Source organism: Uloborus diversus, chromosome 2 (genome assembly GCF_026930045.1).
Source record: "Uloborus diversus isolate 005 chromosome 2, Udiv.v.3.1, whole genome shotgun sequence".
Taxonomy (NCBI): domain Eukaryota; kingdom Metazoa; phylum Arthropoda; class Arachnida; order Araneae; family Uloboridae; genus Uloborus; species Uloborus diversus.
In genome coordinates, this window is record NC_072732.1 from 172,609,537 (window position 1) to 172,624,404 (window position 14,868).

Genomic DNA, 14,868 nt, shown 5'->3' on the forward strand with positions numbered 1-14,868 from the left:
ATTCCTTTCGGAATGTTTAAGCTTATGCTAAACTTTGTTCCATTTAAATCAGGAAAGTGTATATTTTTCCTTTTATAGAAAAAAAATAAGTAATGCTTTTGATATCAATACAAGAAATATTTCTATGTTCAAAAATCCTTATAAAAATTAATTTAATGTAGCAAAAACAAGCAATTTTTTATGTTCGTTATTTGTTGCTTTTTTATTTATTTTAATTTTCTTAATCAGTGTTTATTCTTTCATTCATTTTGAATCAATTAAAATTATAATATAATTTTCGTTGTCTCGGAATCTTTTGATTAATTTAAAATTGATCGTATTAAAGAGAGGTTTAAGAAACAAAATCTGCTCATAATTTTGCTAACACAGGGCCATTTTGTCTTTTTTTAATGTTTGAATCAAAATCGAGCGTTTCATTTATTGACTGCATGCATTTTCGAATCAGCGTGCTTTTACATCCTTCAGAACCTATTTCAGCCACTCTTCCCGCTCCCGCTTGTGACTATTTTTTGTAACGAAACTCGAAAGCGAACAAGGAGCCAATCTTGCAGCTCGGCGGCAACCCTATCTTCTTCCTGTAACCGGTTGCGCTTTCCGAGCGTAGCTGTTGTCGCAACTCTGAAAACTACGTTTTCATATAGGGACTCTAGGGAGGACGAACCGTTCGCCCAGCAAAGCCATAGTGCTTGCAGTTGAGTAGTAATTGTGTATACGGGTTTGGCAACTATTTGTATTCTGATTTCTGATCAATCACTCGCGCACTAAACAGTGAAAAATTTGAACGAATGTCATAATTCTTAAATTAACTTGAAAATTATTTTCTGGCATTAAAATTGTAACAGATTTACGTTCAGAGAAGTGAAATTTTCGTGAAAATTAGCTGGAGCTTTTATTAGGTCATGGTTGTAAAACCACAGGTTGAAATGACCGAAACTACCAAAAAAACGGACTTGGGGTTACTTGAAGAAGATGATGAGTTCGAAGAATTCCCAACTGAGGGTAATATTTTGGCATTAATTACTTGCTGGATCATTTTTCTTTACAAAATTAAACTACTAGTTTATTCTTCCATGTTGTGTGGTAACCTACGCATTAAATATAGAAAAAGGATAACACTATATATAAATGGAAATGCAGCAAAAACCCTCTAATGCGACACTAACGGGACAAAAGAGCTGTGTCCACAGGACAAGGGTGTAATAATGTTATTTGCCTTGGAATCGGCGAATTTAATTTTGTCCGCATTTGAGGGGTGTCCGTAGGAAGGGTTTTACTGTATTTGGAAGATTAATAAAGTTGTGTGTACGGTGCCTTTAATTATGTATTCTAATTGGAGTTGCATCTGATATCTAGTATTTATCCGACTTGACTGGTTGAATTTTTAACAATCTGTTGGGGAATTATGTGGAACCCTGTGCATTTCCAAAATATTTCGCTAAAACTAATCAAATCAAATCGTTAACTGCACTTTGTTTTGATCACTTTTGCCAAATTGTTTCAATAATTTTCAGACCGTACGCACTGTTTAAGGTACCAGATTTAAATGTTAGTTGCCAAACAAAAATTATAAATTTTGGAAGCATTTCCTCACCAGTAGATAAATGTTTAACTTATTGTTTGTATTTGTTTCGCATTGCTATTTTGTTGCGTTGGTTGTCCTCGACCAGTAGCTACTAGTTGATTGATCAAATGACAGCTTATGACATCATGATTACTAACAGATTCACCAACCAAAGCCTCATCAAACGTTTTCAGTTGATCATCGGTTACTTGCACAGACATGGTGCTGACAAATAACACGCAGGTGAAAAATACGTATAATCGGTCAAAAACATCATGTGGTTCAATCAACCAGCTTAAATTGCGGTCGACTGGTAGATTAACCAATGAGAATCATAGAATGACATCAGTAGCAACCAGTTAACCTAGCTCTCATCAGAGACGGATGAGTTGAAGTGGGGGCCCTAAGCGGGAAAAAGTTTGTGGCTCCCCAAACTTTAGTAAAAAATAGAAGTTTCAATTAAAAAAAATTAAAGATAAAAAAAATTAAAAGCAATATCGTTATGTAATAATTTTTATTTCAGTACCTTATATGAATTTTTGTCGTGTATTATTTGTAGCAAAATCATCAATTACTTTCTTAGTATGCGGTTTAACATTTCCTGCTCTATATATAAAACGGCTAAGTTATTCAGCCTCTCTTCTCCCATTTTTTTTCGTAAATAATTTTTTACTCTTTTCAAAACTGAAAAGGATTGTTCCCCAGATGATTTGAGTGTCAGTGGAAGTGTTAGAAGAAAAAACCTAATTTCCATGTTCAGAAATGATTAATGTGATATTAAGAGAGAACCAATGTGGCTAGATTATCTGGTATTGTTTTAAAGGTATTCATGTTTCTTGGAGAAACATAATAAAATGATGAAATTCATCTTCCAAAGTACAAATATCATTCTGTACACAACCGTCAAACATTTGAGTGATTTTTTTTTTCTTCTGATCTCATGTTTTAATCAAAGAAGATACGAAACGACTCAAGCACAACCTCATATTTTTAAGATAGAAAACGGCCTTTGTGTTATCACACATTATTAGAAAAGAATTCACTTTGAAATCGTTTCTGGGTGAAAACTTATGTTTGTCTCCTTTCCCGCTTTTTTCTTTTCATCGGAAGAACAAAAAGTTTCTCTTCCAATGTCTGCAAGTTTGCACATTTGCCTCACTAAATATGAATGAAAGAAAAAAAAAGGGGGGTGTGGCGTTATGGTAGTATATGTGGCATGCTGAGTGGAAAGCAAGTAGTTACGAGGGGTAAACTTAACATTTTTTATTTACACAGATATTTACAAGATTCAGAAATACACAATTGATTCGTAGTTAGATAGATTTCTGGAGAGTCAGAAAAACATGACTGACCTCTCCAAAGTTTTCGATCGTTCTCCTCGTTTTCCGAGTCGGCCGCGCCCCAGCCCCCGCAAAATTCATCTCCCCTTTTTCCTGGAAAATAAACGGGGATTCTCTCTCTCCTTTCCCAAGGATGCAGCTGGTCCATGGATGCAGGTGGCCATCCTGGGAACGGAATGTTAAACTTGAGCCAAAACGGCCAAAGGTCAGCTTGGGGGCAGAACCTAGTATTTTATGGATTTGAAAGAATTCGATGCAGCTGGCTTCAAAGCGTGGGAATGAGTAAAAAGTGTGGGAAACAGTAGCATTCGTTGATAGAAAGCGTACTATGCCACAACTCCTCCCCCCTTTAGAACTTTCAAATCCATTAAGAAATTAAACAATAATACGTAATGCAAATTCATATCAAAATATCAAGCATTTCTTTCCCATAAGTTGGTTGTGATACAAAAATAAACAGCTTGTCTGGTCTTAACTCATTGAAATTTTCAAAATTTTAGTTTAAATTAAACTTTCAAAACATTCGAGATGTATAGCATAATAGCCTGACCAGTGCAGTTGCTTTAAAAATGCATAGTTAACACATTTTCAGATTTTTTTAGTAATGTCACTAAAATAACTTTCAACCAATTTAAAAATTAAAAAATCCTGAAAAATCATTAATCAATCATTTGTCAAATGATGAACAGATTCAATCACAAATGATAACATACGTAATACATTAAGTAAAACTTCTACATATACACAAAACCAAAATTTTGAAATTTTTTTTTAACTATTGCATTCAGGCAAGATAAAAACAATTTTAGGAACAAAATTCTTGTTTAACACATTTATACCTAAGTACAAAACAAAGACTACAAATTAACTTTGTTGTTCATGTTTGTTTGACCTTAGAGTTAGAGAAGGGGTGCCCGACTTAATGAGTCGGCATTTTTATTTTCCTTCCCAGGACGATGGGATACCGTGAAATTATATGGCTGTAAAGCCAATGCCCAATGTATTAGCCTGGGATTGGAACTAGCGTTCTTGTCAAGCCAAACCAGAGAATTATGATCTGTAGTGATCTTAAAAGCCTGCCCGTCGATGTAATAGTGTAACTTCTTAATTGCGAAGATTATGGTGGCACATTCTTTTTCAGTAGTACCGTACCTTTTTTCTACGTCTGAAAATTTTTTACTGAGGAAAAGTACCGGATGCTCTTCCTTTGTATCACTTATCTGAGTGAGCACTACCCCCATCCCAACATCTGAAGCATCTGTCTGTACAATGAATTCTCTTTTAAAATCTGGAGCGTATAACATGGGTTTATTGGTTAACTTTGTTTTTAGTTCTTTAAATGCATTCTCGCAGTCCTCGGTCCATGTAATCGCTTCATGTTTCGTCTTACCCTTCAAAGCGTCAGTTAAAGGTGCAGCTATAATAGTCCTGGATCTGACAGCACTTCTGTAGGAAAGTTTGAGTAGGGAGAATTTTTTTTCAAAAATGCTTAGTAGGTGTCCTAGAAAGTATTTTGGACTCGGGTGGACATTCGCCACCTGGTCACTTCTCCTGCTATGACGTCATCAAAGATGGCGGCATCTCGATCACATAAATGCTCATATTTATTTTAATACTTGACTTTTTTGCGTGATTCTTGCACATTTTTATACTAATTTATATTAACTAGTTTACTTTTAAGTTACAGTGTTAAAGTTTTCCCGAAAAAGTACTTTAAAAACAATTTATTTTGTTGTTTTTTATTTATTTTCCTTTTTTAAAATTCACTCTTTAAAATTTTTTTTTCAACTGTCAATCGTTGAACAACCGTTTAAAATTATACTCAAAGGCTATTCACGTAAAAAAATGTTTTTTTGCCATTTTCACCTGGTGTGGCTAATCAATCAGAATGTTTATTAGTCGCTCCATTTAGGCGCACCACTATAGGCGGCGCAGACATAACATTCAAGCGCGTTGTTATTCTTCGAAGTAGTAAGTTGGCAGCCATTGAATTATATGATGTGTTATGAGTGCAACAGAGGATGGTTCTTGAAGTGATGAAACGCTGTTAATCTGAATGTTTCTTTTGTTCGAGATTTATCGAAATAAAATTGAGATATGGATATTATTAAACTGTCGAGAGTGTCAAAAGACAGCATAAGAGACCTCAAACCAGTTGAAAAGACTTGCATTATATGTAATAAAAGCGACAATAGTGTGATAAGTACAGAAAATGGTAGTGAAAAAATCAGGGCCCCTGCAAAATTTCAAAATGACGTAGTTACTAAGCGTTTGAACGCGTTAAGTGAGGAATGATAACTTACGATGTTTAAACGAAAAGCCGAAGGGCTAAATTTCGTAAGTCAGTCAACAATGTTACATGCTTATACAAGCAGAGATAATATCACACAGTGGAAGGTGCAGAATCAAATATTAATGTGAAGAAATGAACATTGGAAACTTGTTAAAATCTTACCAAGAATTTATTGGTCAATAGTAACTAAAATAAATATAACTAACAAAAATAAGTTCTTAAGAATAAAACCCGGCCATAAGTGGAGGCGGAGTTCGCAACTCCCCAACACCTATCGGACCTAACTCACAAGAGGCTGACGAACACAAAAGAAGAGAGAGAACGATTGGAATCGTTCACTATTTATACTTGCCTCATTTACATATGATTGGGCATCAAAGGATGCCAACCTAAAACTGAAACTTTACACGTGCCGAAAGAGTTGAGAAGTTAATCTAATTTGAATAAAGTTAATTTTATATTACATTACATTAGGAATGAGAACGCGGATAAATATCGTTTACCGATGTCTATCATATCCCCCCTTCTCATTCAGTAATGTTATTAAACTTTAAATTTTTATACAATTTTAATAGATTCAAAAATAACCCCCCAAAAAAAATCCACAAAGGGCCAGGCTTAATCTTTTACAAAAATTTAACAATTCAACAATAAACAAATATGGATATATATCCATCATAATACATCATCCATCAGCAGCTGCAGCTCAATACATCACTGCTTATTTGATTGAAGTCCTTTCTCAAAAAAGTCCTTCTTGCCTATTGATGATCCACAGTCCAAGGAAATAGTAAGTCCAAGATTAACATTTCCACTGCAAACTATCTTGTCAAACTGTAATTGACAAAAATACTCGAAACAGTATATTTGAAATAGATGGGCACAATGATTTTACAAAAAAAATTTTTTTTTTTCACAATGACAAAATCATTTAAAACGCTTAGTTTCCAAAAATAAACTCTTGTCATTGAATCAAATTCCTCCATCTCAAAGATTAAACCAACGAGAAATTTGAAAAAGAATTTCAGTTGTTACAAAAACATTTATACTTTAATACCCCATTATATTTATTATACTAAACAATTTCATACCATTAAAAATTAACAAAATATTTGTTCACAAAAACGATTCAGTTCAAAACGGGTCTGCGGCTTCGTAAAAATATCGGCCCTATTGGATTTACTGCCTACATGTTTTACGGTAAAAATGTCCCGTTGAATCAAATCACGAACAAAAAATAATTTTACATCAATATGTTTTGTACGGTGATTTTCAATCGGAGATTTAACAAAGTCAATGGCCGATTGATTATCAACGTACATTACAGATTTAATTTTACTTTTTCTAACAATTCCCCAGCGTAAACATTCGTTTAATACACAGTCAAACCACATAAGCTCTTTAGACACTTCACAAAGGGCCACAAACTCACTTTCCATAGTGGAAAGGCTAATACAACGTTCCTTGAAGGTTCGCCATTCAATCGGCGCATTATCCAACAAAATTAACTGCCCCCCGAGTGAAGTTCGATCATCTCGATTAGCTACATAATCGGCGTCAGAAAAAGCTATTAATTGGGTTCTATTACAATTTAATTTAAGTTTTAAATCTTTTGTTTGAAAAACATAACCCAGAAGTTTTAAAAGACCGTTCCAATGAATGACACCAGGGTTGCTTTGAAATTGACTGAAGATATTGACCGCATAACAAATGTCCGGTCTCGTTCTGCTCGCAATGAAAGAAAGACAACCCAACAAATTACGATAAGGAATCTTTGACATTTCAAATTTTTCATTTTCTGTATTAGGACAATTAGATTTCGAAAAAACAGTACCTTTACAAATCGGCAATGATGAAACCGGAAAATTAAAATGTTTGAACTTTTCAAAAACTTCAATGATATATTTAGTTTGAAACAAATTCAAACCATTCTCAGTTCTTTCAAATTCAACACCTAACAGTTTTTTCGTTTTTCCGAGAACTTTTAAGTCAAAATTTTTCCTAAGTAAATTTAAAACATGATTTAAATTCTTTTCTTTCCGTGCGAGCAAAACAATATCGTCAACATACAACAATAAAATGACACATGAATTATAAATATAAACACAATTACATTCTTCAAATTTCTGAAAACCAATTTTCAATAAAACACTGTTTATCTCAAAAAACCACATACGGCCACTCTGGTGCAAACCGTAAATTGCTTTATTAAGCTTACAAACTAGATTTTCTTTCCCTTCTATTGCAAAACCCGGTGGTTGTCTCATAAAGATGCATTCTTTTAGAGGTGCATATAAATAAGCATTTTTCACATCGCACTGCAAATCGAACCAACCTTCTGATATTTTCAAGGAAAAGAAAAATCGAACCAATGAAAAATGAATCGTCGGACTAAAAGTCTGATCGTACGATTCAGGGGATTGTGCATATCCCTGAGCAACAAGTCTCCCACGATATCTAACAATTTTCCCCGATTCATCTCTTTTAACATTGAAAACCCATCTTGATCCGATTGGTTTTTCATTTGCAGGCAAAGGTGTTAAATCCCACACTTTTCTAGAATGCATAACCTCTAATTCATCCCTCATTGAATCTAACCACTGGTCCTTTTGCTTAGATTTAAGAACCTGTTTGTAATTCTTAGGAATTACAATTTCATCATCTAGTCATAAGTTACATAAATTTAAATGAACAGTTTGATCAGAAATTTCACCTTGATATAGATTTTTACCATTAAAATCAAATAAATGTGGCTTAAACAAAATAGCATTTTCAGAACAATATTTTTCAACATCATTTAAAGAACGTAATCGTTTAGAAGAATGTTTCTCATAAAAATAAATATCAGTACGAGATTTATCTGACCTTGGGATTGCTTTCCTCACCCATTCTGTTTCACGCAGCTGGGCGCGTGGTGGGTTTTCCCCATTTTCACTCAAGTCAGAATTCGAATCTGATTCATCCCCGCTCGTCTCGCTTTCACTCTCATCAGAAGATAAGAATTTAGACGGCGTACTCGGGCTTTCACTTCCGTTATCCGATTCGGAATTCGATTCATTTTCTGAATTTTGAGAATCTGATTGAATATTTGACCATTTGAGACAGGGACCCAGCACAGCTCCACTAGAGTCACTCTCTGATATATTTTTAAAAGCTTCTTTGTAATACACATTTTCATTAAAATTTACATTTATACTTTCAAAAATTTTTCCGCTTTCGGGAATCCAGATACGAAAACCCTTAGTGTTAAATGCATAGCCCAAAAATATACCTTTTTTGGCTTTAACATCAAGTTTATGTCTTTGCTGACGGGGTGTTCCAAGATAACACAAAACACCGAAAGGTTTGACGTGCCTAGCACTTGGCTTACGTCCACCATATAACTCAAAAGGTGTTTTAGTTTGTCCTGAGTGACAAATCCTATTCCAAGTATAATTGAAATAAAGCATAGCATCCGGCCAAAATCTTTTACTTAGCCCGCTTTCTTCCAATAATACTGTTGCAGCATTAGCGGCTGAGCGATTGTACACTTCGGCCAGACCATTCATCTCTGGACTGAAAATATTGGTTAACTCATGTTTTATACCGTTATCCAAACAATAATTGTCAAAAACTTTATTTACGAATTCTCCCCCGTTGTCAGTTCTAACAGCTTTTACTTTAAGATTTAAAAATCTTTCAGCACGCTTTATGTGCCTTATGAAAATTTCTGGTACTTTGCTCTTTTCACTAATTGGATACAAAGCAGATTTACGTGAAAAATCATCAATAATTGATAAATAAAAACGTTCCCCCTTATTTCCCTTAATGTTACATGGACCCCACACATCAGCATGAAGTAATTCAAGGGGACATTTAGACCGTATTTTACCTATTGGTTTAAATGAAACACGTTTAAATTTACCAATTTTACAATTTTCACAATCTATTTTTACATTTTTGAATTTAGGCAGGCCATGGACACACTCAAATTCACCGCTCTTTCTGATACTATCGGTGTTAATATGTGCCAGCCTTCTATGCCACAATTCTAATTTTTCTACATTAGAGCATTCAATTTTCTCATTTTCGAAATGATCATTACTTTTATTTGGTTTTATACTTTCTTGATACGATTTATTATACAAAATTTGAGGTTTTACAAAATAAATGCCATTTCTTAAAATTGCTCTAAATATAAATCCATTTCGACCAGATATCGCCACGGAGCCGTTTCCCCCTTCAAACTTAGCACCCCCCTTATCGAATTTAGTACCCGATAACAAATTTTGACGCAGATTAGGAGAGTACATTACATCTTTTAAAACAATGATAGTATCATCAAACTTTAATTTCACAGTTCCCATCCCCAAAATGGGGAAAGTTTCATTTCTAACGGCTACAGCCATTTCTTTGTTTCGTAATGGTTTAAAGTCCTCAAACGCACTACGAATGTTGACGAAATGATGGGTGGAACCAGTGTCGAAAATAAATTCATCAGGGTCTTCTGATACTTCATTTAGATGTACTTCGGAAATGAAAAAGTTCTGGTACTCACATGCTTCCTTTTCCACTGATGGGGAACTGCACCTCGCAGTTTTCTTGTTCGCCTTCCTCTTGTTCCGGATCGGTGATCTTGACTTTCTGTTACGTTGTTCGAGGTCCTTGTCAACTCTATGTTGACACATATTTCTTTTATGGCCGGGTTTATTACAGTTAAAACAAATTAGTTTCCCTTTTACTCCTTTCTTGTCAAAATTACCCGGTTTCTTTACAAAGTTAGCTCTGCCGATAATTTTATCGTCCTCATCTTTTAGTCGAATTCGCGATTCCTCGGCAATAAGTTCGCTGACTACTTTATTAAATGTGAATTCCTGTGCAGTAGTTCTAAGAATAACTTGACAAATATTGTCGAATTCTGAGGGCAAATGACGCAAAATTTGAAAAATCAAATAATTTTCAGAGAAATTCGCGTCTATAGCCTTAATTCTTTCGAAAATTTGCCGAGTACGGGCAGCGAAAAGATTTATCGACTCTTCCTCTTTTATACGACATTGGGATAACTCTGAAAACAATGTCGTGTGCTGACAACGATTGTCAGGAAAGAAGTGATCTTTCAAAGCCTTCCAGGCATCAGCCGCGTTGACCTGATTTTCGATTATCTTTTTGAAATTTTTCTCCAAATTTAAATAAATTATGGATAGAGCCACATCCTGTCGATTTTGAAAATTACGAATCTCTTGCTCAGTAGCCTTTTTTTCATCATTAGAAAAAGGTTCTTTTTCAATACCATTAGCTATCTTCCATAAACCTCGTTCCATTAGGACAAATTTGATATCAGATGACCAACTCACATAGTTGTCAGACCTTAATTTTTCGATAGGAACACTCTGGGATGCCATGATTGATAAGAATATGAAAAACGCCAAAAAAAAAAAACCTAATTGCAAAAAAAACAACCAACAAAATCTCAAAATATCCCCGAAAAAAACCTAAATAGTGCAACTGTTACAGCTTCCCCCCTGGAACAAGTCCAGGTCTTCCGCTGAATTTAGCAGCCACTATTCTGCCTAACACCAAACCAGCTATATCCCCCCATAAAATGCAAACGAAACATCTGAGAAAAGTTTACACTACACATGGCTTAAAGATTCGATACAAATTTCCAAAAGGCAAAAGAAAAGCTTCTATTTTCACAGTTTTCATTCAACGCCGATGCGGGGAAAACAATTTGAAAAGATTTCCAAACACTTGTCATCTACCGATTCAGCAAAAAGACAAGTCAGTTACAACATTCCATTTCATCACAAAAACACGAAGTCTAATACTCTACTCTGCTGACAATTCGAAAACATCTTAATACATCATGATACTGAACACGTAATTATTCTGATACAATTGGGTAGGGCTGGGCCCATAACCCTTATGATAACTTACGATGTTTAAACGAAAAGCCGAAGGGCTAAATTTCGTAAGTCAGTCAACAATGTTACATGCTTATACAAGCAGAGATAATATCACACAGTGGAAGGTGCAGAATCAAATATTAATGTGAAGAAATGAACATTGGAAACTTGTTAAAATCTTACCAAGAATTTATTGGTCAATAGTAACTAAAATAAATATAACTAACAAAAATAAGTTCTTAAGAATAAAACCCGGCCATAAGTGGAGGCGGAGTTCGCAACTCCCCAACACCTATCGGACCTAACTCACAAGAGGCTGACGAACACAAAAGAAGAGAGAGAACGATTGGAATCGTTCACTATTTATACTTGCCTCATTTACATATGATTGGGCATCAAAGGATGCCAACCTAAAACTGAAACTTTACACGTGCCGAAAGAGTTGAGAAGTTAATCTAATTTGAATAAAGTTAATTTTATATTACATTACATTAGGAATGAGAACGCGGATAAATATCGTTTACCGATGTCTATCAAGGAAGAGTTGTTGTACTACCATATGAATAATGCATGCTATAAGCAATACTGTCATAAGGAACCTCTTTTAGAGCTTCGAAATGAGAAGGAAAAATCAAAAGAAGAAGATGACGGCATCATTACTGCTCAGTCGAATGTGCAGGAAAGTTTAAAGAAATCTGGAAGGAAGCAGGAGGTATTCCTCATCGATTACAATTGTGAATCATCTGTAACCATGTATCACGTAATCGCATTTGCGAGAAGTACAGAATAAGTGAGTATCCTAGAGCTAAGGAGTTTTTAAAAGCCACATTAAAGATGATGTTTTCACTTGCACTAGTAATTTGGAGGATGTATCAAGTGCTTTCGGCGCCGATCTTTTGTGCCATGACAATTGTATTTCTGGTTATTTATTGAAGTACAAACAAAAACTTGAAGCAGATGACAAGAGTACACCTCCAGTTTCAGAAAAGGTGGCAGCCTTTTCGCTTATAATTCATGACATCGAATTTGAACTGCATGAAGGCAATGGATACACGCTCAGTTACATTCGATTTCAAAATGACATTACTTTCGCCAAACCTAAAGAGGCAAACAAACCGATTATGTTTTTTTCTGCGAATCTTCAAGCAGAAGAAGTAGCAGATGTCCTTAAAAGCTGCAATCCTGTAACAGAATGCGCCATTCTACTTAAGAGACGCATTGCAGGGGCTAAATTTCGAGCTCAGAGATAAATTTGGTGGTGCGCAAGACCTTAAAAGATCTTGGACTAAAAGTAAAATACCTGATGTTTTAATAAACTTTTTCAGTACATTATTTGACATAGATCCAAACTCCATGAAAGAAGTTGACATTTCAACAAGAAGAGGAGGAAAAGAGGAAGTAATCTCAGAAGTGGTTTCTTAAGGCACAAGCGTTATTACAAATAATGTACTACAACATGCATCGTGGAAATTAAAAAACTCCTTTACATATGATGATGGGCGAAGAAATACATGAGAAATGCAAAAGTAAAACATTGATAACAAGCTTGAATCATCTGGGCTTCAGTGTCAGCTACAATGAGGTCATTCGTCACCACAATAATCTTGCACAATATGCTCTTAAACAGTCTCCTATTTCAGTGCCAATGCCCAGTCATTTTAAGACAGATTCATATAAGGTTGGCGCTTTCAATAACTTTGACCACAAAGAATCTACTTTATCCGGTATAGGAGGCTCTCATGACAATGTGTGCGTACTATTCCAAGATAAATAGCAAGATATATCAGTTAAACCATGCTCATTGGAAACTGGTATCACACGAGGTATGAGCTATCTGAAAACTGTTCATTGTTCAATGACCGATGGCTAATGGTAAAACCACAAAAAAGTGCATCGTTAAAAAAGCTGGAAACATCTTATGGTAGCACCAGTGATGATACCTGGTTCAAGTCTAACGATAAAACCTGCTTTGCAGTCGACGTCATGAACTCTGTACGAAAGGTTATGACAAATGAAAATAAAACCTTTGGTGGAGCTGTTTCAGCTTTTTCGTCGTACATCGGGAGCATCACCAAGAACTGTGGAATAGTAGATTACATTTTTGACAGTTATCGCAAATTATCTCCTAAAAAGTCTGAAAGGGAGCAAAGACAAGGTAGTAGCATCCTTATAGATGTGGTCAAAATCTCAAAAGATCTTCCATTACCTGTCCAACTCAGCAGTTTTTGGGAATCCTTAAGAAACAAACTGATGTTGCAAAAGTTCAACAGCTTCTTTGACTCAAACACCTCATAATAAAACCACACTTTTAGTGCCTTACATGGTGATGAAGAGGATGATGTAATATTTAACTGTACATTTGTGCAAAGTGGAAAACAGATAAATCACCCAGAATTAAACTGTCTGACAATAGAGGAAGCTGATTTCAGAATGTTTATTCATTCAAAACATGCATCACAGTGTGGGTTTACTAAAATCGTTATTGTTAGCGCCCACACTGATATAATGGTGTTAGCTTTGTTTCACTATCTTACTCTTTAACGATTTGGTGTTCAGTAACTTTGGATGTGTACTGGAGTTGGTGATTCTACACGATTCTTATCTGTTAATGATATTCACCGAAAAATAGGTGAAAACTTATGTTCTTGCTTCCTGCCATCCACGCACTATCTGGATCAGATTATACAAGTAGATTTGGTACCAAAAAATCTGCTCTTCATTGTTCATCTGTAGAGTATTTGGAGAGTTTTGGCGTATCATCTGATTGGATTTATATAGAGCAAAGCCTTAAATCTGCAGAAGAATACTTAGTGCAAGTACTGCAAAAAGGGTCATTCTGTAAATCTTTAGATGAACTTAGGTTATATGACTGTATCATCATGCGAAAAATATTAACACTGATAACTTGCCGCCTACTAGCAGAAGTGCTAAGGGCCACTTATTAAGATCATATTTTTACACATACCTACAACGATATTGTATTGACGATGTTGCTGTTGACTTAGATCCTGTGAATTTGGTTTTGCAGTGGTAGATAATGAGTTGATGCCAGAAAATAACTTACAGAGATTTCCAACTGATTTTATTGGAGCATGTAATTGCTTGAAATGTGCCAAATCATCCTGTACTTGAAGAGCAAATGAGGTGACCTGTTGCTCTTTTTGTAAGTGTAACAGTACGGGTTTGCAACCAACTCGTAACCCCTTTTAAATATAATTTTATTAAGTGCAACAAAAAAAAAAATAAATAAATAAATAAAAATGTTATTAAGTTAAAGCAGTAGTAAAAATACATTGCTATTCGCCTTAAAAACACTAATTGTAACTTACTGGCCAAATTTTCATTTTTGTTGGTTAAGTATTAACATAAATTTGGGATTATATGGGGACGAAAGCGCGCGCCCGCCATCTTTGATGACGTCATAGCTAAAAAATGTACGAAATATCAGATGTCCACATAAGCTCTAAATACTTTTTAGGACACCTACTAAACATTTCTGAAGAAAAATTCTCCGTACTCAATCTTCCTATCGAAGTACTAAGCATTTATGAGAGTGAGCGGCCGCCATCTTTGAAGACGTCATAGCAGGAGAAGTGACCACGTGGCGGATGTCCACCCGAGTCCAAAATACTTTCTAGGACACCTACTAAACATTTTTGAAAAGAAACTCTCCCTACTCGGACTTTCCTACAGAAGTGCTGTCAGATCCTGGACTATAACAGAATACATCTTAATATATCTGCTGTAATAACCGGCAAGTCCCAAAAATGCCCGAATTTCAGTTTTCGT

General features: G+C 35.1%; 1 protein-coding gene across 1 annotated transcript in view; it reads left to right on the forward strand.

The window, feature by feature from the left end:
• Positions 1–725: 725 nt before the first annotated feature.
• LOC129217492 (26S proteasome complex subunit SEM1-like) overlaps positions 726–14,868 on the forward strand; it is a 41,537-nt gene continuing 27,394 nt past the window's right edge. Inside the window, exon 1 of the mRNA XM_054851799.1 lies at positions 726–999. Within this exon, the coding sequence (XP_054707774.1) occupies positions 900–999 (100 nt within the window). The 5' untranslated portion in view covers positions 726–899. The remainder of the gene's footprint in view (positions 1,000–14,868) is intronic.